This window comes from Puma concolor, chromosome C2, assembly GCF_028749965.1.
Source record: "Puma concolor isolate L17-30 chromosome C2, mPumCon1.1.hap2, whole genome shotgun sequence".
NCBI classification, from domain to species: Eukaryota; Metazoa; Chordata; class Mammalia; order Carnivora; family Felidae; genus Puma; species Puma concolor.
Window position 1 is genome coordinate 8,263,390 of NC_141675.1, and position 23,560 is coordinate 8,286,949.

General features: G+C 47.5%; 1 protein-coding gene across 1 annotated transcript; it reads left to right on the forward strand.

Annotated features, from left to right (window-relative positions):
* The first annotated feature begins 5,082 nt into the window (after nucleotides 1–5,082).
* On the forward strand, nucleotides 5,083–19,191 carry ZNF621 (zinc finger protein 621). Its single transcript, XM_086720514.1, is given in 8 exon segments — nucleotides 5,083–5,240; nucleotides 5,945–6,030; nucleotides 14,845–14,998; nucleotides 15,570–15,674; nucleotides 17,377–17,462; nucleotides 17,464–17,674; nucleotides 17,677–17,712; nucleotides 17,715–19,191. Coding segments are annotated over 7 exon segments (1,338 nt in total). The 5' UTR covers nucleotides 5,083–5,240; nucleotides 5,945–6,006; the 3' UTR covers nucleotides 18,437–19,191.
* Nucleotides 19,192–23,560: the final 4,369 nt, after the last annotated feature.

Below are 23,560 nucleotides of genomic sequence, written 5' to 3' on the forward strand. Positions count from 1 at the left end.
CTCTCTCTCTCTCTCCCTTTTCTTTTCTTTCTTTCTTTTTCTTTTCTTTTCTTTTCTTTTCTTTTCTTTTCTTTTCTTTTCTTTTCTTTTCTTTTCTATTCTTTTCTTTTCTTTTCTTTTCTTTTTACATTTATTTATTTTGAGAGAGAATGAGCACCCAAGCAGGGGAGGAGCAGAGAGGAAGAGAGAGAATCCCAAGCAGGCTCTGTGCTGTCAACACGGACTCTGATGTGGAGCTCAATCTCACGGATCCTGAGATCATGACCTGAGCTGAAATCAAGAGTCTGATGTTTAATTGCTTAATCCAGATGCCCCTCAAAAATTCTTTGTGTTTTTGTTTGTTTATTTTGATGGAGAGAAAAAGTGTTAGCAGGGGAAGGGCAGAGAAAGGGAGAGAGAGAATCCCAGGCAGGTTCCTCACTCAGTGCAGAGCCTGCCTTGGAGCTCAATCCCACGAATGTGAGATCATGACCTGAGTCGAAATCAAGAGTCAGAGGCTTAACTGACTGAGCCACCCACGCACCCCTGGGTTGTTTTTATTGATTTTTGGGAGATCTTTTTTGGAGAGGATAGGTCTTTATAGATTGTGGATACAAGTCCTTTTTCAGATATGTGATTTCTAAACGTTTTCTCCCAGCATGTGGCTTATCTTTTGATTCTCTTAAATCTTTTGAAGAGCAGAAGAGTTTAATATTGATGAGGTCCAATATATTAGTTTGTTCTTTTATGGATTATGCTTTTAGTGTCATATTTAAGAAATCTTTGCCTTACCCAAGTTTACAAAGATTCCCCCCCATTTTCCTTCTAGAAGTTTTATATATTTATTTAGTTTATTTAGAAAGAGCATGTGTGTGTGTGTGTGTGTGTGTGTGTGTGTGTGTGTGTGTGTGTGAAGGGCAGAGAGAGACAGAGAGATAATCCCAAGCAGGCTCCTTCCTGTCATCATGGAGCATGGTGCAGGGCAGGGCTTGATCCCACAAACTGTGCGATCCTGACATGAGCTGAAATCAAGAGTTGGATGCTTAACTGAGCCACCCAGGTGCCCTTCCTTATAGAAACATCATAGGTTTTATGTTTAGCTCTATCTTCAAAAGTTTTTTTATTAAAATTTTTTTTTTCTAGAAAGACAGTGGCACGAGCAGGGGAGAGAGAGCAGAGGGAGAGAACCTTAAGCAGGGCTCAATCTCATGACCCTGGGATCACAATCTAAGCCAAAATCAAGAGTTGGATGCTTAACTGAGCCACCCAAGTGCCCCTATTACTGTAGGTGTTCCAAGTGTCAAAGTCATACAGTGTCAGTCGTCCTATTTGTATTTTGCCAGAGTTGTTTTGGCCATTCTAGGTCCTTTGCATTTCGTGGATTTTAGAATGTTTGTCAGTTTCTACAAAACATATCCTGGGATTTTGACTGAGATTGTATGGAATCTATAAATCAATTGTGGGGGAGAATTCTCATCTTTATGTAGTCTTTTGACTCAAAAACATGGCAAATCTCTCCATTTATTTGGATCTTTATTTCAGCAGTGTTTTGTAATTTTTACTATATAGGTTTTCACACCTTTTTCAGATTTGTCTATCGTTTTTTGATGCTATTACGATAGTAAATTTCCAAATGTTCATTGATGGTATAGAGAGATCTAACTGATTTTTGTGTTTTGACCTCGTATCATGCCACCCTGCGCGACTCACTTATTCTGATAACATTTTTTAAAAAACTCTGTAGGATTTTCTAACATTGAAAATAATGTTCATAAATAACCATTTTATTTTTTTTCCAATTCTGGGTTTCTTTTTTTTCTTGCCTTATTGCTCTGGCTAGTGGCTGGGGATGGTGTGTTTAGGTAGAACCAGTCCCTGTGGCATTGGCCAGGTGAGGGACATCCAGCTCCGGACTTTTAACTTTGCTGAGGCATGAGCAGACTCCCTGATAGCTGTGAGGGCCCAAGTGTCCCATCTCTCCGGGTTCACCTTGCTGCCTAGCTGCCGGCATGTCAGCACTGCCTGTATTCCGTCCCTCTGGTAAGGCTGTTCTGGGAAAGAATGGGACCCCTGTTGCTCGCTCCCAGTATTCTTCTCTGGTTGCCCAGGATTCCAGTTATTCTCATAACTTGGGGATTTTTATTGGGGTCTACTGAAGCTTCCTCATTATTCTCCCTACACTGTAATACCAGATAGAGGAACTCCATGTCCAATATTGTCCCCGTTCAAGCTAGATCTAATTTTTTAAAAAAATGTTTTAATGTTTATTTTTGAGAGAGGGAGACACAGAATCCAAAGCAGGATCCAGGCTCTGAGCTGTCAGCAAAGAACCCGACGCAGGGCTCGAACCCATGAACCATGAGATCATGACCTGAGCCGAAGTTGGATGCCTAACTGGCTGAGCCACCCAAGTGCCCCAAGCTAGATCCAATTGTAGTAACTGGCTAATACTTTTTAAGGGTCTGTGATGTAGGGTGTGTGTGTGTGTGTGTGTGTGTGTGTGCGCGCGCACGCGTGCGATGCACCTATATATGTGTACCCATCTCTAGATTCATGGTCGATGTTCATTTTGGTAGGTTTAGAGAAGGGACAGTGTGAAAATAGAAGTCCTCGTGCTATTGTTCCTGGAAACCTAATTAATTTAAAACAGTTGTACATAAGCTTTACAATAAAAATACCGTAAGTTTTATAAAATACATGGTTTCTTTGATGGGCCAAATCTCAGGGTTAGGCAGCCTCCATGTGGTCCCCAGTGATTCTAATCCTTGCATCCATGCCCTTGTGCATCTCATCTAATAACGTATTATGACTGGCCTGTATTGGTAGTATATTGAGGTGATGACTTCCAAAGTGAGGTCATAACACTAGCTGGCTTTGGCCTTGTTTATTTTTAATTTTATTTAAAACTATATATATATATATATATATTTTAAGCAAACACTACACCTAGTGTTGGGGCTCAAACTTACGACCCTGAGATCAAGAGTTGCGTGCTCCATCCACCGACTGAGCCGGCCAGGTGCCTCTGGCCTTGGCCTTTTGGACTGTGTACCTTGGGTGGAACCTTGCAGCCATGTGGTGAGGACACCCAGCTGAGTGCAGAAGCCTATGTGGGAAGGGACTGAAGCTTCCTACCAAGAGCCGGTATGAATCTGCCAGTCATGTAAGGGAGTCATCTTGGAGGCAGAGCCTCCAGGCTCAGTCAAGCTTTCAGGTGAGTGCAGCCCCAAGTGACCCCCGAATGGAACTTTATGAGAGATCCCAAGCTGTTACCTTCCAGCCAAACCACTCCTGAATTCCTGGTGCACAGAGACTTTGAGAAATACTGTGTATGGCTTCCAGCCACAGAGTTTTGGGGGGGGGGGGGGGGGGTAGATACCTATTGTGCTCTCCGGGACGGCACTTCCTGATGCTATAGTTGGTCAGTAACAGCCTAATTCCTGTGGAAGTGTGACAGCACTCAGCCGGCCTTAAGGGTTAACTTGCTTCAAGTTAACACTCCTTCCTTGCTGACCTCAGGCCCTTGGTCTGTAACAGAGCTAATTTACTTTGAGATTTGCAGACCACTGGCGCTGAGGAGTGAAGAACCAAACCTGCCCAGGCCCCAGAAGCCAGCAACTCTGTTTGAAGCCACCTCGGCTTTCTGAGGAGTCCAGCAATTTTTTTTTAGGTCACACAAATGATTTTACCAACCTCCCTTTGTATCTGTAGACCTTGCCCTCCTTTGCGGAAAGAATAGAGCACTCCAGCGCATCGTGAAACAAGAACCAGACCCCCACGCACAACCCTTGAGCACTGAAAATGTTTGTAGCAGGCATCTTCAAGTCAGCACGTGATCAAGAAATGCTAGAGGCCACTGCACTCCCTTCGCTGATTAACTACCCCAAACCTCTTAAAGACGCCCTGGACCAGGTAGAAACCTGGGTTTAGGGACAAAAGCCTGCCTTCTTCCCAGATTGCGGGCCTTCTGAAAAAAAGCTCACATTCCTTTCCTCCAGACAACAGGCAGCCAAACTTGGGTTTGGTAACAAAAGGAGCAGAAAGTCCTGTGATAGAGCCAGACATCCAGGATCCTTCTATTTCCTAGCAGTGGGAGGCCAACTCCCGCCAGTGGGAGGCGGCGCGTGTCAGAAAATGTGTTCAACAGAAACATCAAAGTAAAGGTCTGTTGACTTTGGGAATCGTAGTGGTCACTGGAGTACGTCTACCCAGTGATTTCAAAAGCTTGGTCATTGTATTAAGGGCACTGATTGGCCGACGTTCACGCGTGTTTGCCACCGATTGGCTCATGGTTAGAAGCTTGGGCTGCCATTGATTTGCTAACCTTCAGCAGCAACGGGGAACCACCCAAGCGAGGCGGTCATTGGATGATTTGCAGAGCATGTGCACTGAACCAAAGTTATGCAGATTAACGGTAATTACTTGAATATGAAAAACGTAATTTTAATGTTAATTCTCAATTCTTTTAACTTCACTAAGCCAAACCTGCAGGAGAGACTATTTGTGGAAGCTATGATTTTTTTTTTTTTCCAGCCAATGTTTACATTGAAATTATGTAAGTGCCAGTTACTGGGTGATAAAAATAGCTCTAAACTCCAGATTTGTTGGTAAATTTGGAGAAGCTAAGCAGAAGGCATTTAAGCCAACACAGAAGAACATCATTTAATATAGGACATGCCCTGTATACAGAGGATGCCTGGCAACCTTAGTCACCATTATTTTGGTAGTTAAATGAGTCTGTCCTAAAAGGCACCCCCACACGTGCAGGCCCAGGAAGAGAGAGGGCTTTAAACGGGAGGATGGAAACCACAGTCTTCCTAAGGGCGGCCCAGCTTGGGCCTTTAAGAGGGGACACCCGGAGGCAGCCTCCCCATACCATCACAGCCCAGATGAGCCTCGGAGTAAAGCCGGCCGACAACTGCCGGGCATTCCGTTAACTGGGACCCCACGTGGGCCTAGAGGCGGCACCGGAGCCGCGCGGCCCACGAGCGAGGAGGACGTTAACGCGGTTGCGGCGGGAGTAAGACCCAGGCAAAGAACGCTCCGGCCGCGGCCAGCCCGCAGCCCCGCCTCTTCCGCGGGGCGGGGCGGGGCGGGGCGAGTCACGTGGGCCGGGCCGCGGAGACCACCGAGATGGGCTGCCTCCGCGAGGCCTAGAGCGGCCCTGGGCGCTCGCGCCCACTTCCGCGTCGGCTTGCAGCTGCCAGCGTTTCGGTGTTCCGAGGGGGAGAGCGTGGGCTCCGGCGAGTTCTACGTGCCAGGTCCGCGCGGCCCCGGCTTAATCGCTTTTCCTGGCGGCTCGTCAGCGTCCCCCTCCCCTAAAGTCCGGCCCGGTGTCGGCTCACCCCGCTCCCTGATGCGGAACTCCGGCGTCTGGGCCTCGCAGAAGCCGCCCGAGGTGGCTGCGCGGCCTTCTAGAGCCCTGGTCCAGCCCCCTGCCCACCGAAGCGTGATCCTCTTTTCTGTCCCAAAGAATTTGGCCCAACAGCCTCCCGCGCCCTCTACTGACGTTTCTGTTTGGTGTCTCTGATTCCCTGGGCGGAGATCCCGGTCGGGTCTCCGGTCAGCATCAGCCACTGGAACACCGAGTATTTATTTTACTGTTAATCCGCATCTTGCCATCTCTGTCCCTTCTCCTCTCCATCGGCTCCGCTTTAGGGGCAACGTCATGGTTCCTGTAAGCGCGCTTTTAGGTTTGTTCAGACCGAACACCGTAGGGATAGGATTCGTCTTGGATCCCTCAGTCCATTTCGTGTGAATGGTCTCAGGAACGTTCATGGACTGAGCAGGCAGATGGAGAATTGTCCTGAGGACCAGAGCAATTCATGAGGTTGTTGAGGCCATCGGCCACAAGGGGGTCTGATAGAGTCTCCTACCAGTGCTGGAAATGAGACTGGGAAGGCTATAGGCCGCTGTGGGTGTTGCAGGACAGGGTCCATTGCACTCATGGCTCTTCTTCTTTTAGCTCCTAAGGTTCTTGCTTTTCCAAATCAAGAAGACAGTGCTCGAAACCAGGGGACATCAGCCATGCACCAAACAACTTGGCCTCAGGTGAGCTGAGCTTCTTTCAGTCTTTTAAAATCACATTAGCTGTCCGGTAATCAGGAAGGGACCGAGAAGGTCCGACTTGGCCACGCTATGATTTCCTCCTCCACCGCTCTGGCTGTAAATAGTGGTGGAGGAAATCAGAGTTTTGTGTATGAGTGATGAGTTTGGATTGTGTAGGGTTAAGTGGGAAAAGAGGCACCCAAGCTAAGAAGTTCTCTCTGAAGGTGGAAATCCAGGTCATGTGGTGCACGTAAAACTTGCCTGCTGACATCCAAGAAATTCTCTATTGAAAAGATTGTCCCGCAGACCGTAGAGGTATCCCAGAGAAACCAGCATTGTTCCTTCCATAGGCACTTTATAAATGCTAGGGGCACAATATTGGATAACACAGACAAGTTTCCTTTTCTCAGAAGATACTGCTGGCAAAATAGACAGTCTTTAAGTCAGTAATTACATGTTGCTAAAGTATGGTGCTTCGAAAGTGTAGTCTACATCACCTGGGAAGTCATTAGAATCGCAAATTCTCACGCCCCTGCCCTAGACCCAGGATCAGACTGGGGAGGAGGGTGAGGGGGGCCAGGAATCTGTTGTAACAAGCTCTTCAGGTGATTCCTATGCACTTACCTTTTCTAATTTGAGGAGCCCCAAAGAAGCTCCCTCTCAAGGTAATAGTCAGGGAAGCCCTCATAGAGGAGGTAACATGAGGTTGAGATCTCAAGGATGAGATGGAAACAGTTTTGGAAACTACTGAGGAGACAGTTGAAGAGGAGCTTTCTGGAGAAAAGAATGGCAAAGGCCCTGAAGTCAGGGAGAAAGCTGGGTGTACTCTAGAAACAGGGAGAGATCAGAGAAAGTAGTTCACTGAGGCTGGAGAGGTAGGCTCATCTGTAAAGACTTTGGTTTTTATTCTGAGTTCAGTGGGAAGGCACTAAAGGATTTTAAGCAGGGTAGGTGACATGGTTGGATTTATTTATTAAAAAGATTTTCCAGGGGCAGTTGGCTGGCCCAGTTGGTTGAGCATGCAACCCTTGATTTTCAGGGTTGTGAGTTCAAAACCCCATGTTGATTACTTAAAAAAAAATTTTTTTTTCCCCAGTACTATTGATGAGTTGGTTATAGAAGGGTATGAATCAGTTAGAAGCATACTGTAGTCTGGGATGCCTGAGTGGCTCAGTCAGTTAAGCATTCGACTCTTGTTTTCTGCTTAGCTCATGATCCCCTGGTTTGTGAGATCAAGCCTGCATTGGGCTCTGCCCTGATAGTGCAGAGCCTGCTTGGGATTCCCTCTCTCCCTTTCTCTCTCTGCCCCTCCCCTGCTCATGCTCTGTCTCTCTCTCTTTCAAAATTAAAAAAAAAAAAAAAAAAAAAAAGCATATTGTAGTCCAGATAAGAGATAAATATTGTCTTTTTTTAAAAAAAGACTTTATTTTTAGAGAAGTTTTGGGTTTATAGTAAAATGGACTGGAAAGCACAGAGAGTTTCTATATACCCCTTGCCTCCATAGATGCATAGGATAGCTCGTTATCTTTAAATATGTATATAGATCGATAGATAGATAGATTGATTGATTGATTGCTTAAGTAAACTCTGCCCCCAATGTGGGGCTCAAACTCATGACCTCAAGATCAAGAGTTGCATGCTCTACTGACTGAGCCAGCCAGGCTCCCTTAAGAAATTTTTTTGAGTGTAAATTGACACACAGTGTCACCTTAATTGAAGTGTATAACATAGTGATTTGACAAGTTGATACATTATGCTATCCCCACCACAAGCATAATTACCATCTGTCACCATGTAACATTGTTACAATGTCATTCACTATATTCATTATGCTGTATCTCTTATTCCTGTGACTTATTCATTCCATAAATGCAAGACTGTGTCTCCCACTCTCCCCTCACCCATTTTGTCCAACTCCCCACCTCTGCAACCATTAGTTCTCTGTATTTATAGATCTGATTCTTTTTGTTTATCATTTTTTTAGATTCCACATATGAGTGAAATCGTATAGCATTTGTCTTTCTCAGTCTGATTTATTTCACTTAGCATAATACCCTCTGTCTCCATTCATGTTGTTTCAGATGGCACGATCTCATCTGTTTTTATGTCTGCATAATATTTCAGTGTGCGTACAAGTGTGTGTGTGTATCTCACATCTTCCTTATCTGTTTGTCTATTGATGGACACTTAGGTTGCTTCCATATTGTGGCTATTTAAATAATGCTGCTGTAACATAGGGGTTCCCCAATTTTTTTTGAGTTGGTGTTACTGTTTCCTTTGGGTAAATACCCAGTACTGAAATTATTGGATCATATGGTATTCTATTTTTATTTTTTGAGGAACTTCCATATTGTTTTCCACAGTGGCTGCACCCAGTGCACAAGAGTTCCTTTTTCTCCATATCCTCGCCAACACTTGTTATTTCTTATCCTTTTGGTTTTAGCCATTCTCACACATGTAAGGTGATACCTCATTGTGGTTTCGATTTGCAGATCCTGATGAGTAATGTTTTTGGTTTTTGTTTTTTAATTTTTATTTATTTTTGAGAGAGAGACAAAGCACGAACAGGGGAGGGGCAGAGAGAGAGTGAGACACAGAATCTGAAGCAGGCTCCAGGCTCTGAGCTGTCAGCACAGAGCCCAACGCGGGGCTTGAACCCATGAACCATGAGATCATGACCTGAGCTGAAGTTGGATGCTCAGCCGAGGGAGCCACCCAGGCGCCCCTGATGAGTAATGTTGAGCATCTTTTCATGTGTCTGTTGGTTCTCTGTAGGTGGTCTTTGGAGAAATGTCTATTCAGGTCCTCTGCCCATTTTTTAATCAGATTTTTTTTTTGTTCTTTTTTGGTGTTGAGTTGTATAAGTTCTTTATATATTTTGGATATTAACCTTTCAATGGATATATTATTTGTAAATACCTTCTCCCATTCAATAGGTCGTCTTTTTGTTTTGTTGATGGTTTTCTTTGCTGTGCAAAAGCTTTTTATTTTGGTGTAGTCCCAGTAGTTTATTTTTGTTTTTGTTTCCCTTAGAAGACACATCTAGAAAAATGTTGCTGTGGCTGATGTCAGAGAAATTACTGCCTGTGTTCTCTTCAAGGGCTTTTATGGTTTCAGGTCTCTCATTTAGGTCTTTAATCCAGCCTGAATTCATTGAAGATACTATCTTTTCACCATTGTATACTCTTGCCTCCTTTGTTACAGATTAATTAATATAACTGTGGATTTATTTCTGGACTCTATTCTCCATTGGTCTATGTGTCTATTTTGTACCAGTACCATACTGTTTTGATTACTACAACTTTGTAGTGTATCTTGAAATCTGGAATTGTGATACCTTCAGCTTTGTTTTTCTTTCTCAGGATTGCTTTGGCTATTCTTAGCCTCCTCATAATCAACATTGCCCCACCAGAGTGGTACTTCTGTTACAATGATGAACATACCTTGACACATCACAGTCACCCAAAGTCCACAGTTTACATTAGGGTTCACTCTTGGTGCAGAACATTCCATGGGTTAAAAATGTATGACATGTATCCATCATTATAGTATCATACAGAGTAGTTTCAAGGTTCTAAGAATCCTCTGTGCTGTACCTGTTCATCCCTATCTCCCTGGCAACCATTGATCTTTTTACTGTCTCCATAGTTTTGTCTTTGCCAGAATGTTATGTAGTTGGAATCCTACAGTATGTAGCTTTCACAGATTGGTTTCTTTCACTTCGTTATATGCATTTAAGTTTCTTCTATGACTTTTCATGGCTTGATAGCACTATTCTTTTTAGTGCTGAATAACATCCCATAGCCTGGATGTACTACGTTTTATCCATTTGCCTACTGAAGGACATCTTGGTTGCTTCCAAGTTTTGACAGTTGTGACTAAAGCTGCTGTAAACGTCTGTGTGCAGATAGAAGTTTTCAACTCATTTGGGAAGATCCCCAGGAGCATGATTGCTGGATCATATGGCAAGAGCATGTTTAGTTTTGTAAGAAACTGCCAAACTGCCTTCCAAAGCGTCTGTACCATTTTGCACTCCCAGCAGCCGTGATGAGAGTTCCTTTTGCTCCCCGTCCTCTCCAGCATTTGGTGTTTTCAGTGTTCTAGATTTTGGCCGTTGCTATAGGTGTCTAATGTATCTCAGTGTTTTAATGCACATTTTCCTGTTGACATATGAGGTAGAGCATCTCTTCATATACCTCTGTGCCATCTGTATATCTCTGCGAGGTGTCTCTTCTGGTCTCTTGCACATTTTGTAATGGGGTTGTTTGTTAAGCTTTGAGATTTAAGAGTTGTTTGTATACTCTTGGCCTTTTCAACTATTTTCTCCCTGTTGGCCTATTTTCTCACTTTCTTATAGCATTGCCCTATTTTTTCTTTCATTTATTTTTTTTATCTTTCTGAAGTTTATCTATTTTGGGAGGGAGAAGGAGAGTGTGAGTTGGGGAGGGGCAGAGGGAGAGCGAGAGAATCCCAAGTAGGCTCACACTTGTCAAGGCAGACCCTGACACGCTTCAATCCAAGAACCATGAGATCATGACCTGAGCTGAAATCAAGAGTCGGACGCTTAACCGACTGAGCCACTCAGGTTTCCCTTCCTTTCAGGGTTTAAAAGGAAGATTTGGGTGCCTGGGTGGCTCAGTTGGTTAAGCGTCCGACTCTCGGTTTGGGCTCAGGTCATGATCTTAAAGTTTTGTGAGTTCAAGCCCCGTGTCAGGCTCTGCACTAACAGTGTGGAGCCTGCTTGGGATTCTCTCTCTCTCTCCGCGCCCCCCCCCCCCTCCGCCACTCCCCCGCTCATGCTGTCTCTCTCGAAATAAATAAACAAACTTGAAAAAAAAAAGAAAAGGAAATCACAGTACAATAAAAGATCTAAATCAAGGTCTCAGAATTTCGTATAAACACTAAGACAGAAATCCAAAAGTATCGGTATTGCATCTCAGATTTTCCCCATTAATTTAAAAACTTAAATTTTAAAAACTTAAATTTACATGCCTAAGAAGTCATTAAGTGAAACTAGAATTAACAAACATGCTAAATGATTCCCTTTTAACTGTAGACACAGCTCCCATATTGAGTTTTACCGAAAAAACCATGTCTTTAAATGTGTATCCAGTGTTCAGTGTAATGTGGTAAAAAAGCAACATTGAATAGAATTTGACTGTATTAACCTAAATACATCTACTGCTTATGTACATCCTACAGTGCAACTGAGAAAAGCTGAGAATTGTTTAACAGTGATAGTTTAACACAATTGTTCTTTGATGAATGTTTGGCTTCGAAAGAGGAAGCGTAAATCTGAGGTATTGGCTTTTTAACGTAAGGTTTAATTCCTGCTCATCTTTTCTTTTGAAACTTCTTTTCTTCAAAATGTTTTGGGTAGTCTTCTACATTTACTTTTCCAGATGACTTTATTCTTATTATTATTAAAAAAAAAAATTTTTTTTTTAACATTTATTTATTTTTGAGAGACAGAGAGAGACAGAGAATGAACAGGAGGAGGGGCAGAGAGAGAGGGAGACACAGAATCCGAAGCAGGCTCCAGGCTCCGTGCTGTCAGCACAGAGCCCAATGCGGGGCCCGAACCCACGGACTGGGAGATCATGACCTGAGCCGAAGTTGGATGCCCAACTAACCAAGCCACCCAGGTGCCCCTATTCTTATTATTTTTAAAATTAGGCTCTACGCCCAGCATGGGGCTTGAACTCACAGCCCTGAGGTCAAGAGTCACACGCTCTGTGAACTGTGCCACATAGGTGTCCCTCAGATGACTTTAAATGACCTCTTTTCTCTGCACAGATGTCATTGATTTTTTTTTTTGGTGGGAGAGTGGATGTTATTGAATTCCTAGGCACAATTGGACATAATTGTCCAATTAATTAATTATTGGACATAATTGACTTGTTCATAAATTTGATTCTTCCCCTTTGGAAACACTGTTTCTCCTTTATTTACTTTCAGTTCTCTTTATCTTGGTCTTGCACATTTTTGTTAGGTCTAATCTTAGCCATTTGTATATGAGTGGCATCTTATGTTCTTCCATTTTATCTTCTTTTTTTTTTTTTTTTCTAAGGATTTTATTTTTAAATAATCTGTATATCCATCACGGGGCTTGAACTCACAGCCCTGAGATCAAGAGTCGCATGCTCCGCTGACTGAGCCAGCCAGCTGCCCACCATTTTATCTTCTAATTGCTAAGGTATTTAGGAAAACCAGTGATTCTGGTTTAGTTATCCTATCCCTAGATAACTTAATGAGTTATTTTGTCAGTTCTAAATATTTACCATTTGTGGGGCACCTGGTTGGCTCAGTCGGTTAAGCCTCCAACTTTGGCTCAGGTCACGATCTCGCAGTTTGTGGGCAGCTCATGGTAAGGTATCCGTCCACTTTACAGGAAATGCTCCGGCATTTTACTTATGGTGGTATTTGCTGCTGTTTCCTGACCCTCTTCATAAGTTTAAAAAATTTTATTTACAGTCAAACCATTTTTGAAATTCTTTTAGCAAATTCGTATTAAGCATCCAGTATCTGCCAGGCACTATGCTGTGTGTTAGCGAGCCGGTGATGAGCAAAACAGAGTCCTTGCCTCATGGACCTCCATTCTGCTGGAGAGGGATTGATCATGAACAATGTAGTTTGTTGGGTGATGAGAAAGGCTGTGGAGAAAAATAAGGTGAGGTACATAGGGGCCATCCACAGGAGGAAGAAAAAACGTATATGTAACCCAACTACCTTAAAGCAGTATGTTTTCCTCTAATTCTAGGCATGTCTCTCTCTCCCCCCCCCCCCCCCCCCCCCATATTCTGGAACCCTGGGATTATGTGGTAGGAGCTGGAGAGGACAGGGGGGAGGAAGAGATTGGTGGTGCCAGGCTGGGAGGAGGAAGTTGTGGGACCAGCCCTGGAGGCGTTAGGAGGTGAGGTTTGACTTGCCGTAAGTGGAGGTGAACTTCGGTTCACCTGCGAGCCTTTGCATGCTGTCCTCAGAGGCCTTCCCGCCTCGGTGAGCGTGACTACTTCAGGCCATCATGGTTCTGCCTAGTGGGGGGATTTGGGGCTTGGATTTGGGGGGCCCTTCGGACCTCATCCTCGCCCAGTTTAAAGGCCAGCTCCTGCTTTGAAGAATGTCCACATTCGTTGTTCTTTCAGTGTCTCCTTTTGAACCAGGTTCCCTCCTTCTGGTTGTTTTAAAAGGACACCCTCATAAGGGCCCAGCGTAGAGTGGCCACCAAAGCAAGAGGGCCAGCATTTATCCTTGGGATGCGTTTCCTCCCGCTTCCTCCATGAGCAGTTAGGGCTCCTTCCTTTCTCCCTGGCCCTGGCCCTGATGCCAGTGCAAGGCTGCTGCCCGGAGAGACAGTGGTGCACAGAGAGGGGCTTCGCTGAGCCGCCCGGGGGAGGCGTTCCTGTTTTTGGTGGCTGAAAGAGCAAAGCTGACTGCATAGGGTCCCGCATGTCTCCCTGGAGGCGGATTCGAGGCGAGAGGGCACAGAAGTCACGAAACCTCCTCCAACGTGGGAGTCTGGTTTCAGTGGTCCCTACACCCCGACTGTGGAAGCAGAGAAAGGAGCCAGTGGCCACCATCAGGGATGGCCCTCGGGCTCTATGGGAGATTCAGAGGCTCTGGCTCGCAGGGTGGCGTGTGGGGTTTGGAAATAGCCGGCCCCTCCGTCCACACTGGGGGAGGGAGTCCCCGTGGCTTGGTGGGAGCATGGTAGAGATGGGTAGACAGGCGCTGTTGGGAGTGAGGAGTTTGAGAAGCTGTTCTCCAAAGATGGGGCAGCACCCAGTAATGCTGAGGAGCAGGGGTGAGCCGTGTTTTAGGGGAGGCTCGTGAGCCCAGTACGGGAGGCAGCTCGGTGTGTGGGAAGAGCCCAGGTTTGCTGTTTGACCGTCCGATCTGGGCTGAAATCCCAGCTCAACCACTTCCTGGCTGTGTGGTGTTGGGCAGAGTCATTAATCTTTCTCAGCCTTCGTCTCATCATGTGAAAATGGGCTTAATAAATCCTGCCTCACACAGATGTTTTCAGATGAAGTGAAATACATGTTTTGAAAATACCCACCTAAGAGCCTGGTGCCTAGGGTCTTCATCAACAAGAATTGATGCCCCTCATCCTTGGGGAGATGGCGGGGGCTGCAGGGGAGGCAGAGAGCGGCCGTCTTGGCAGATGGGGATGGAGCTCGAGACTGGGGGATGAATCTTTCTCAGAGAGGGGGCACTGCTGACCTTCTCTGGAGACCGGGGGGTTCAGAGAAGAGGCCGGAACAGGCAGGCTGCAGGTTGCCTTGGAGAGAGCTTTCTGACCAGCCAAGGAGGTATATAACATGCTGGAAATAGCTTTAAGGTGTGCCTCCTCTCGGCACTAGTCGGGACGGCAGGGAAGGCTGAGGAGACGCTGGGTGCAGGGAAGGCTGAGGAGACGCTGGGTGCAGGGAACAAAAGTGGGCTGCGCTTGTTTGGGTGGGTGGAGACAGGGTGAGTGGCAGCGGCCGACAGAAGCGGTGGCAGGCTTGTGGATACAAGAGGGTAGGAGGTACAGAGGGACGGAGTCAGGAACGTGGGGGTTGATGCCGTAAGCAGGTGGGGAGCCCCCACTGCCAGGCTGCGAGATTGGGAGGACAGTTTGGGCCCCCAGAGCCGTGCGGAGGGGAGAGTGTTGGGGTGCTCCCTTTGGAAGTGGAGCGGTGGCTGAGGGCTTGCCCCTGTGGGGTGCCGGGTGCTGTTCTCGGTAGAGCAGACCTTCCATGCGGCTCAGAGTTGCAGATCCTGGGAGGTCCACCGCCTCCCTGCAGCCCAGGTCCCTCTTCTGCCCCCACTTAGAGCTTGACCGGGGACACGTTGTTTCAGGAGCCGGTGACCTTTGAGGACGTGGCCGTGTACTTCACCCAGAATCAGTGGGCCAGCCTGGACCCCATGCAGAGGGCCCTGTACCGCGAGGTGATGCTGGAGAATTATACGAACATGGCTTCCCTGGGTAAGGCCCCTCTCTGTGGTCCTTTGTGATATTTCAACATCTTCCTCCGATGTTTTGGGGCTTTGAACTCCTGAGGTTAATTCTGCAGTCACGAGCTTCTGCAGATGTCGGGTGAAGAAATCCCTGGTCCCCTCACGTGTTGAAATCAGACTTCCCTATATGTCCCAGGGCAGGGTGTGGTTCTGGGCCCTGAGCGAAGGGACTCTTGTGTCCCAGGTGAGCCCTTGGTTCCTCCATGCTGCCAGTGTTCTGGGGATGTTGGTTTTCTGCCTATGGGGGAGTCTCCCAGGATATCAGCACCTGTGTTCTTCCTGAAGGCATCTCTTTGTTTAGGTCAGGGCGAGATTGCAGTTTCTCCCTGAGGACAGTTGCTGTCTCCTTGGCCTTACCTTGGAGCACAGTGTGGAGCCCTTCCGCAGAACCCCTGGGTAGCTCACTGGGCATTTCATTCTTCCTCCCCCTGCCCCCACCCCCCCAACCTGTTGTAGGGTGGGCCAAGAGAGATCTCAGGAAAACTCTGGAAGTCTCCCTTCGACTCTCAACTTGTTTGTCCTTTTTCTTGCTGGAGTAGCATTTCCATTCCCCAAACCTGTTCTGGTCTCCCACCTGGAGAGAGGGGAAGCGCCATGGGGCCCAGATCCCTGGGAAGCAGAGGTTTTGAGAGGCATCTGTCCAGGTGAGTAAGAGGACCTAGCAGTTTCGGTTTTGCCTTCCCAGTTTATTTTACATTTTTTATTTGTTTTAAGTAGGCTCCACACCCAACGTGGGACTTAAACTCATGACCCTAGGATCAAGAGTCAGAGGCTCCACGGACTGAGCCAACCAGGCACCCCTGCCTTCCTAGTTTATTGGAAATGGTTCTTCTGCAGCAGAGAACATGGCTCCCTGTTCTTTATAAGGCACTACTCCACGCACTCTCTGACCTCTGCCCAGTTTCCAGCCCCAACCTGGGAAAACCAGTTCCTGGGAATGCATGGCCACTGACCTGCCACAGAAAATCCGTGACCCAGTAGCTCCTAAACCACTTCTTTTCTCACTTACCAATGGAAATACTTAATTGTATGCCAATTTTATGCCAAGAAGTCGATTTCAGCCATACTTTAAGGAAAGTATGATTCTGTGGGTCAAACTGAATTATTTGTGCCACAGCTGTGACTTCTGTTTTTAGGCCTTCAGCAATGAAAAAAAAAATGCCTTAACTTTCCTTTTTAGTATTTAAATCACCCGTAATTTGTGTAGGTCATGATCGTTAGGTCTGCATTATATTTGTCTCACATACAGCTGTAGAGGGAAAGGCAAGGACTGCTCCCAACCACTGTACCCAACACAAACACACCAACACCCACACACCCCCACCCAACACATACAGACTAAAATTTACCTGAGACCGCTCGCTGGTCCTGGGAGTTCTCGATTACTTGGATTTTCTTTGTTTTGGAAGGAAGTTTCCAGGCCTCACTTCTCTCATCTATGCTGTGATTTTGTAAACAGTGGTTCTTCTAGCAGAAATGCCCCTGTGGCCTACAGCTCTCCAGTTCAATTCGTGTCCCAGTGCACTTTCTGAAAGAGTCTTTTGTCCCAGAATGTTATGTGGAATATTTAAAAGTCACTGGGCCAGTATTTGGAATTTAGGGTGGCTTCCTGGCTTCCAGGTGGGACGTTGAGCTCCAGTGTTTCTGAGTTTGGTTTGCGGCCTGCTGGCCCTCTGGTCGTGTGGGAGCTGCCGTCGTGTCTCCCTGGGAGCCCTGACTTCCTTCTCTCTTCGGCATCTCTCCCTCTCTCCCCTTCTGTTTTGAAACATTTCCATTTCCTGCTGATCTCTCTTACCTCTCCCATTCTGTTTCCTCTCTTTTCCCACCTGCTGCCTCCATCCTGTCCATTCTGGAAGCCCTCATCGTGCCCCTTTCACCTGCCTCAGTCCACTTGCCAGCCTTCCTCACAGGAGGCACTTCCTGGTCCGTTTCCGGGGTCATCGCTTCTCCAGCCATACATTGTCGTTTTCCTTCTTCTCTCTTGTCCTCCCGTGTGGGTGCTCGTAGCCATTTCGTGAGAATATATGTATATTTTTTTCAACGTTTATTTATTTTTGGGACAGAGAGAGACAGAGCATGAACGGGGGAGGGGCAGAGAGAGAGGGAGACACAGAATCGGAAACAGGCTCCAGGCTCTGAGCCGTCAGCCCAGAGCCCGACGCGGGGCTCGGACTCACGGACCGCGAGATCGTGACCTGGCTGAAGTCGGACGCTTAACCGACTGCGCCACCCAGGCGCCCCGAGAATATTTTTTAAAGTCACGTTCCACAAGAGAACACGGGGAGCCCCGGATCCCGGTCCCCTTCCGGTGTGGTAACCAGGAACACCTGTGGTTTCTTTGGGCAGGTGGTGAGTCCCGGGTCAGGAGCGAAGAGCTGGCTGGAAGGCGGGAAGCCTCTGAAGAGGCAGAGTGGCCCAGAAAGCCAGGAGGAGGGGCTTCTCAGAAACGTTTCCCAGCAGTTTGACTTTAAAAGCAAGGCGACATGGCAGACGTTCAGCCTGAATCCGAATCTGATCCTTCGGGGGGGAATGAAGTTCTACAAGTGTAAAGAATGTGGGAAAATCTTCAGGTACAACTCGAAGCTGATTCGGCACCAGATGAGTCACACCGGGGAGAAGCCCTTCAAATGTAAGGAATGCGGCAAAGCTTCAAGTCCAGCTATGACTGTATCGTCCATGAGAAAAACACATCGGAGAGGGGCCCTACGAATGCAAGGAGTGCGGCAAAGGTTTGAGTTCCAACACGGCCTTGACGCAGCATCAGAGGATCCACACTGGAGAGAAGCCGTACGAGTGCAAGGAGTGTGGAAAGGCCTTCCGCAGGAGCGCAGCGTATCTCCAGCATCAGAGATTGCACACCGGGGAGAAACTCTATAAATGCAAAGAGTGTTGGAAAGCTTTCGGCTGTAGGTCGCTCTTTATCGTCCACCAGAGGATTCACACAGGGGAGAAGCCCTACCAGTGCAAGGAGTGTGGCAAGGCCTTCACTCAGAAGATAGCTTCCATCCAGCATCAGAGGGTCCACACCGGAGAGAAGCCCTACGAATGCAAGGTGTGTGGGAGAGCGTTCAAATGGTATGGCAGTTTTGTTCAGCACCAGAAATTGCACCCTGTGGAGAAGAAGGCCGTCAAGGTTCTCGGGCCATCCCTGAGGAGTCCGCGGTGCCCCTCTTCAGCCCTATCTGCTGTTCCTCTCCAGGGCCCGTGCCCTGCTCCAGCTGTGGCCGTGCCTTCACTGACCTTTCCACATGCTGTGCTTGTCCCCACCTCTGGGCCTTTGTTCATGCTACTGCCCGCATCCGGAATGCCTGCCTCACCTGTCCAGATAGTGCGTGTCTTCCAGGGCCTTCCTCCCCCTGTGAAGCCTTCCACAGTTATTCTGACCCCTTCCCCACACCCGTCCTGAGCTTTATCTCGGCACCCTTGAGGCACTTAGGCCCAGCACATCTTCAGCCCCGCTTGTTTTGTTTGTATTTTTTTTCTCCGTTTACATGCATTACAGTTGTTTCGGCGTAAACTCCATTACAATCTACATATATTGAAAGACTCTGTCTGTGGATTTTTCCTCGGTAGAAAGTGTAACCACTTGGCTTTTGCACTGGTCTCTGTCAGGCTTTCACAGTAATGGCTGGATCTGCACTGTGGGGGTGCTGATGTTGGAAGTGCTGTAGGACACTTTGTTGCATTGGAGTGTCTGGGAGAGAGCCCCTCCCCCCCCCCCCCCCCCCCCCCCCCCCCCCCCCGGCCCCTCGCCCGGGCTAGGTCATTGTGATTGGAGCCAGGCAGCCCCCGGGGAAGCCAGGAGGCTGCCAGGAACTTGGGGCAGGCTGGGAAGAGCGCTGGGATCTGCTTCCAGCAGCGGACTCAGAAATTAATGCAGATTGCTCAGCGGGCTAAGGTGGTCCATTAACAGAACTGAGGTTATGTTGCCCTCGGCGCGGGTCATTGAGCGTCTCCTGTGTCTGTGCAAAAGGTCATGTGAAATAACCAGTGGAAAACAACCGTGTGTATGCAGTAATAGCGATCATTTATGTGACTGAGAGCAATCATGTCTTTAAACACAAAACGGTTTTTTTTTTCCCCCTGTAGTTTTGCTCTTGAGATCTAGATGTTTCTTTTTAACTTTTCCTAAGTAAATATTCACCAAGGTATTTGTCTTCGTTCCATGTGTTGTGTCCATTTTTCCCGGTGGGCATTCTGGTTTTCTGTTTGCAAGCTTTGGCTCCTGCACTCTGTGTGCTCCAGATAGCATGAATTGTAAGTATGAATTTGACGAATTATGAAAGCAGTGGCATCAGCGTAAAGCCAACTCGGGGGAACTCTGAATAAGCCTCTAAGGTTATTTTTTAGACATAGAGGAAGCTGTGTGGTGGGTCAGTGGCTAGGCTTATGTGATAGGTCAGTGAAGCAGGATTTTGGACTGCTCTTAGTTTGGGCCTTGACGGGGATCTTTTACAACGATGCAAAGGCCTGTACGAAGCAATTTCTGGAGAAAGAATTTGAGTCCTGCATTATCAGCATTAATTTAAAGTAACTCCTTAAACATTGATGGAAGCAGTCATACATTTTATTCTTTTCTGTTGCTCTTGCTACCTAGATGTTTCTCCACAGCAGTTAACAGAAAAACCTTTAAATTAGTGGCTCTTGAACTTCACCGTGTGTCTGAATAACCTGGTGTAAAAAGAGTAATTTTCTAGCCTAACTCCCAGAAGTTCTAATTTTGGATATCTGAGCTGATGCCTAGACATACGTTGAGAGAGACGCTCTAAGCAGAAAATGGCTGTGGGCTGTTTGGAGGTTGATATGTTGATACAGGGTTTGGGGGAGACTGCCTGATTTCACAGTGGATCTTCGAGAGAGAGACAGAGAGACCTCTAAAAGCAGGGCAGGTGGTGTTGGTTTAGAAGAAGAGAGGAAAGCAACTGAAATATGGCCAGTAGGGAGAGAAAGAAAAGAGAGAGAGAGAAAGAGGGAAAGAAAGAAAGAGAAATAGAGAAAGAGGGAGAGAGAGAAAGAGAGAAAGAGAAAGAAAGAAAGAAAGAAAAAGAAAGAAAGAAAGAAAGAAAAAGAAAGAAAGAAAGAAAGAAAGAAAGAAAGAAAGAAAGAAAGAGAGGCAAAGATGTCTGAGGTGGCTCTGAGGCGTTCTAGAAGTCTCCCCTGCCAGAGGCTTGCAGGGGTTGACATTGGCTACCTTTTGCTGTTTGCCTCTTGGCTGAAGTAATGAAGAAATATGTTCGTATTATGAGTTAATTCCCCTCCAAGGAGCTCTTGGGTTCAAGGTAGCACAGACTGGCTGCTGGAAACGATCAGGAACTGAACAATGGTAAGAACAGTATACAACAGGGTCTGGGATGTGACAAAAGGTGGTGCTCAGAGCAGTGTTTGCAGGCTTGGATGCGTTCTTTAGCAAACGAGTTTGAGGCCTTGAATTCAGAAAGCTGGGGATGGTGTTTGGTGGTGGGAAACAAATGAAGCAAAAACTAAAGACAAGAAAAACAGACCCAGAAAACCCAAATCAAAGTTGGCAAAGATCAAATCCACAGCAGAGTTTTTAGTGAAAATGGTAGCTGGACATGTTAGCATCCATGGCCTCCTGAAACCCCAGTAAAACGGTAAATGGTTAACAATGAAAAGGCACAAACTTACAAGGACGTTGAAAATATGATGCCAACAGTTTGGAGGCTGGAAGGCGGGTGAAGAGTTGTGACTTTGAACAGCCGCACTGGGGGATGCCGAGCAGCCGTCCTATGTGGCAGATTTCCCACAGCGACTTGGGAATTGAAGATTCACGTTTCTGTGGAGGTGGAGGGTGCTGGTGGGGCTACAAGAACAGGAGAATTTGCTAAGTCTTTACAAAGCACTAAGATTCTCAGGTCGCCCCTATCCCTCTATTCTCTGGAGCAGTAAAACAGTTTTGGAGGTCATGGGTACGATGCCGAATGTCAAATGCTTCTCCCTCCCTTCTAGCCTTCTGCCCCCGCTTCCATCCAGAATGCTGCCCACTGGATTTGTGTACCTTCTCAGCTGGAAATCAGAAGAACTTTCTTTGGGAGAGGAAAGAGCGATGATCCTGACATATCCGATTCCTCAGTGAAATGGCTCTTTAGACATTCCAGCTGTGCACATACAGCTTCTTAGCCAGGTTCCCCGTGCCCAGCCCCCCCAGCCAGCTTTTTATTGCTCCGTTCTTAGATATAAACAAATAGCCAAGGATGTGAAAGAGGCCGGGGCAAGGAAAAAGAAAGCCCACTTGGAACAGACTGTGTGGGAAGAAGCAAATTTATTCTAAGCTTGGAGAAGAGGTTTGCATCTATGAAACAGATGCAAACCTTTTTGCTCCAAAAAAGGGAAATTCAGAGAACGGAAAAAGACCTCTTGAAAACTAACCGTTGATACCAGAAATGAGACTGAGAATAAGCACTGGAAAATACAGTCAAGGAAATCACCCAGGGAAGCATAGCAAAAAAGAGGTGAAAGCAGCAGAAAGAGGGGTGCAGTGTAGGTGACCTGACAGGCGCTAAGAGAGAGAGGAAGAGAGAAACAAATGCTACAAGAAATGCTTCCGGAAGATTTCCCAGAACCGAAGCCTAGGGTTCCATGCGTTCATCAGCACATGTTAAGGGGGAGCACCAGGTACTTGGAGTAAGGTTACCCAGCCTCAGGCCTCCATGCCTGTCCTGGCAGGAACGAGGAAGGACTCCAGACCCATACACCCCAACCTCCGGTTCCCCAGCCTTCTAGTCCTGAGCCCGGGGGCCGTCTCCGCACGCACCACAGGCTTCCCCCAGTCGCCGCGAGGAGCCCTGAACTCCCAGGATAGCGCCGCTTCTTGCAAATTTAGTCCTCTAGGCCTCTGTGCATCCCCCTGTTGTCTTCATCTCTTACTTCAACTCCTGAAAACCTTCCTTTGCTCTGTTCCCTGAAACGGCCCATCCACTGGGAGCAAAATGTCCCGTACGCTCAGCCTCTCAGAACATTGTCTGTATCTTTGTGCTCTGGTCCAAACCTGCCTGTTCCTTGAGGATTCTGCTTCCCCAACCCGACAGGGTGGCCCCTTTTCTTTGACGCTGCTGATACCGGATACCCTGGATCCTCTTTATTTCTCTTTGCCCGTTCCAGACCATTCTTCGCCCCTCTGCTCTCCTAAAAACCACCTTTGAATCTCATGTCATCAGGCTGTACTGCTGGGCTTCTGGGTCCCATGCCATTATTCCTGGAAGCTTTTAGCTGCCGGCCTGCTGTCGTTCTCTTCAATGTTCTTCTTCTTTTTTTTTCTTCAAGTTTATTTTGAGAGAGGGAGGGAGAGGTAGAGAATCCCAAGCAGGCTCCTTGTTCTCAGCTTGGAGCCTGGTGTGGGGTGTGGGGCTCAATCGCATGAACTGTGAGACCACGGCCTGAGCCGAAATCGAGAGGCAGACGCTTAACTGACTGAGCCACCCAGGCGCCCCTGTTCAACATTGTTCTTAATTCCTGGTGATTGCAATGGCTGATCTTTCCAGTACCTCACCCTCTCCTTTCCTTTCTGGTCCTCCCTTTTACCTCAGCCCCTCCTCTGATCAGATCCTAGACCTTGTTGCTACCGAACACGCACATCTTACAGTGCCCTCAGCACTTTAAATACCCTGCCGGTGCCACCTCCTTCCGGTGTATTCCCTTAAGAATCCCGGTGCGGACTGTCCTTCACTTCCTTCGTGCCTGTCCTTTCTCCTTCTCCCAGCTTGAATTCCATGCTCACCTGTTAGGACATTCCTTCACAGTCTCCCTGAACTCCCTGTCCTCTTGCTTAGCCGTGTGCACTTGGTAAAACCCCACCTGTGACTAAACGCAGCTTGTTTGCCTTCCTGGTGCCTGCACCTACACTACCAAAAGTGAGCGGGGCAAACTGCCATGCTCAATCGTTTTCGCGAAAGTTCGTGGCCAGTAACTGCAAGTAGGCCCTTGATGCTTCCCGACCGTCATACTGTATTTCTGGGGTCCACGTCCCTCCCCCACTTCCCTCGACCACTATTCTGGAGCTTCTGTCTTCTGGATTCTGCAGTGCGTCCCTCTCCGTCCTTGGGCCCAGCCGCTGGTCATCTCTGCCCTCCGCCGGGAGAACAGTGAGCTCCAGGGAGCCTGGGTGACCGCGAGGACACGCGGGGCCACCTTGGCGCGCCACCTTTCCAGCTTGGGGTATCTGGTCTTCCACCACCGTATTCGCAATCACTTCCGCGAAGGCACGTCCACCTCTAAGGTTCACCCGCACAGCAGTCCGCTTCTGGTTCCTAACTCTTGTGTTCAGGTGCCGACTGCAGATCCCCCTTAACTAGCGTTAAGCGAAAAGAGATGTGTTAACCTATTGGTGGTTAACGCGCAGGATTTCCAAGAGGGAGCCAAGGGAGGATGCCACAGTGGCAGAAGCCGAGAAGAGTAACTGACAATGGCAGCACCCAGTGGTTCAGCGGGAACCCAGCCGCTGCTGGTGTCTGTGACTGGATGTCACCTAACCCCACTGGAGAGCGGGACCACCAGGAGGTGGAGAAACGCAAGT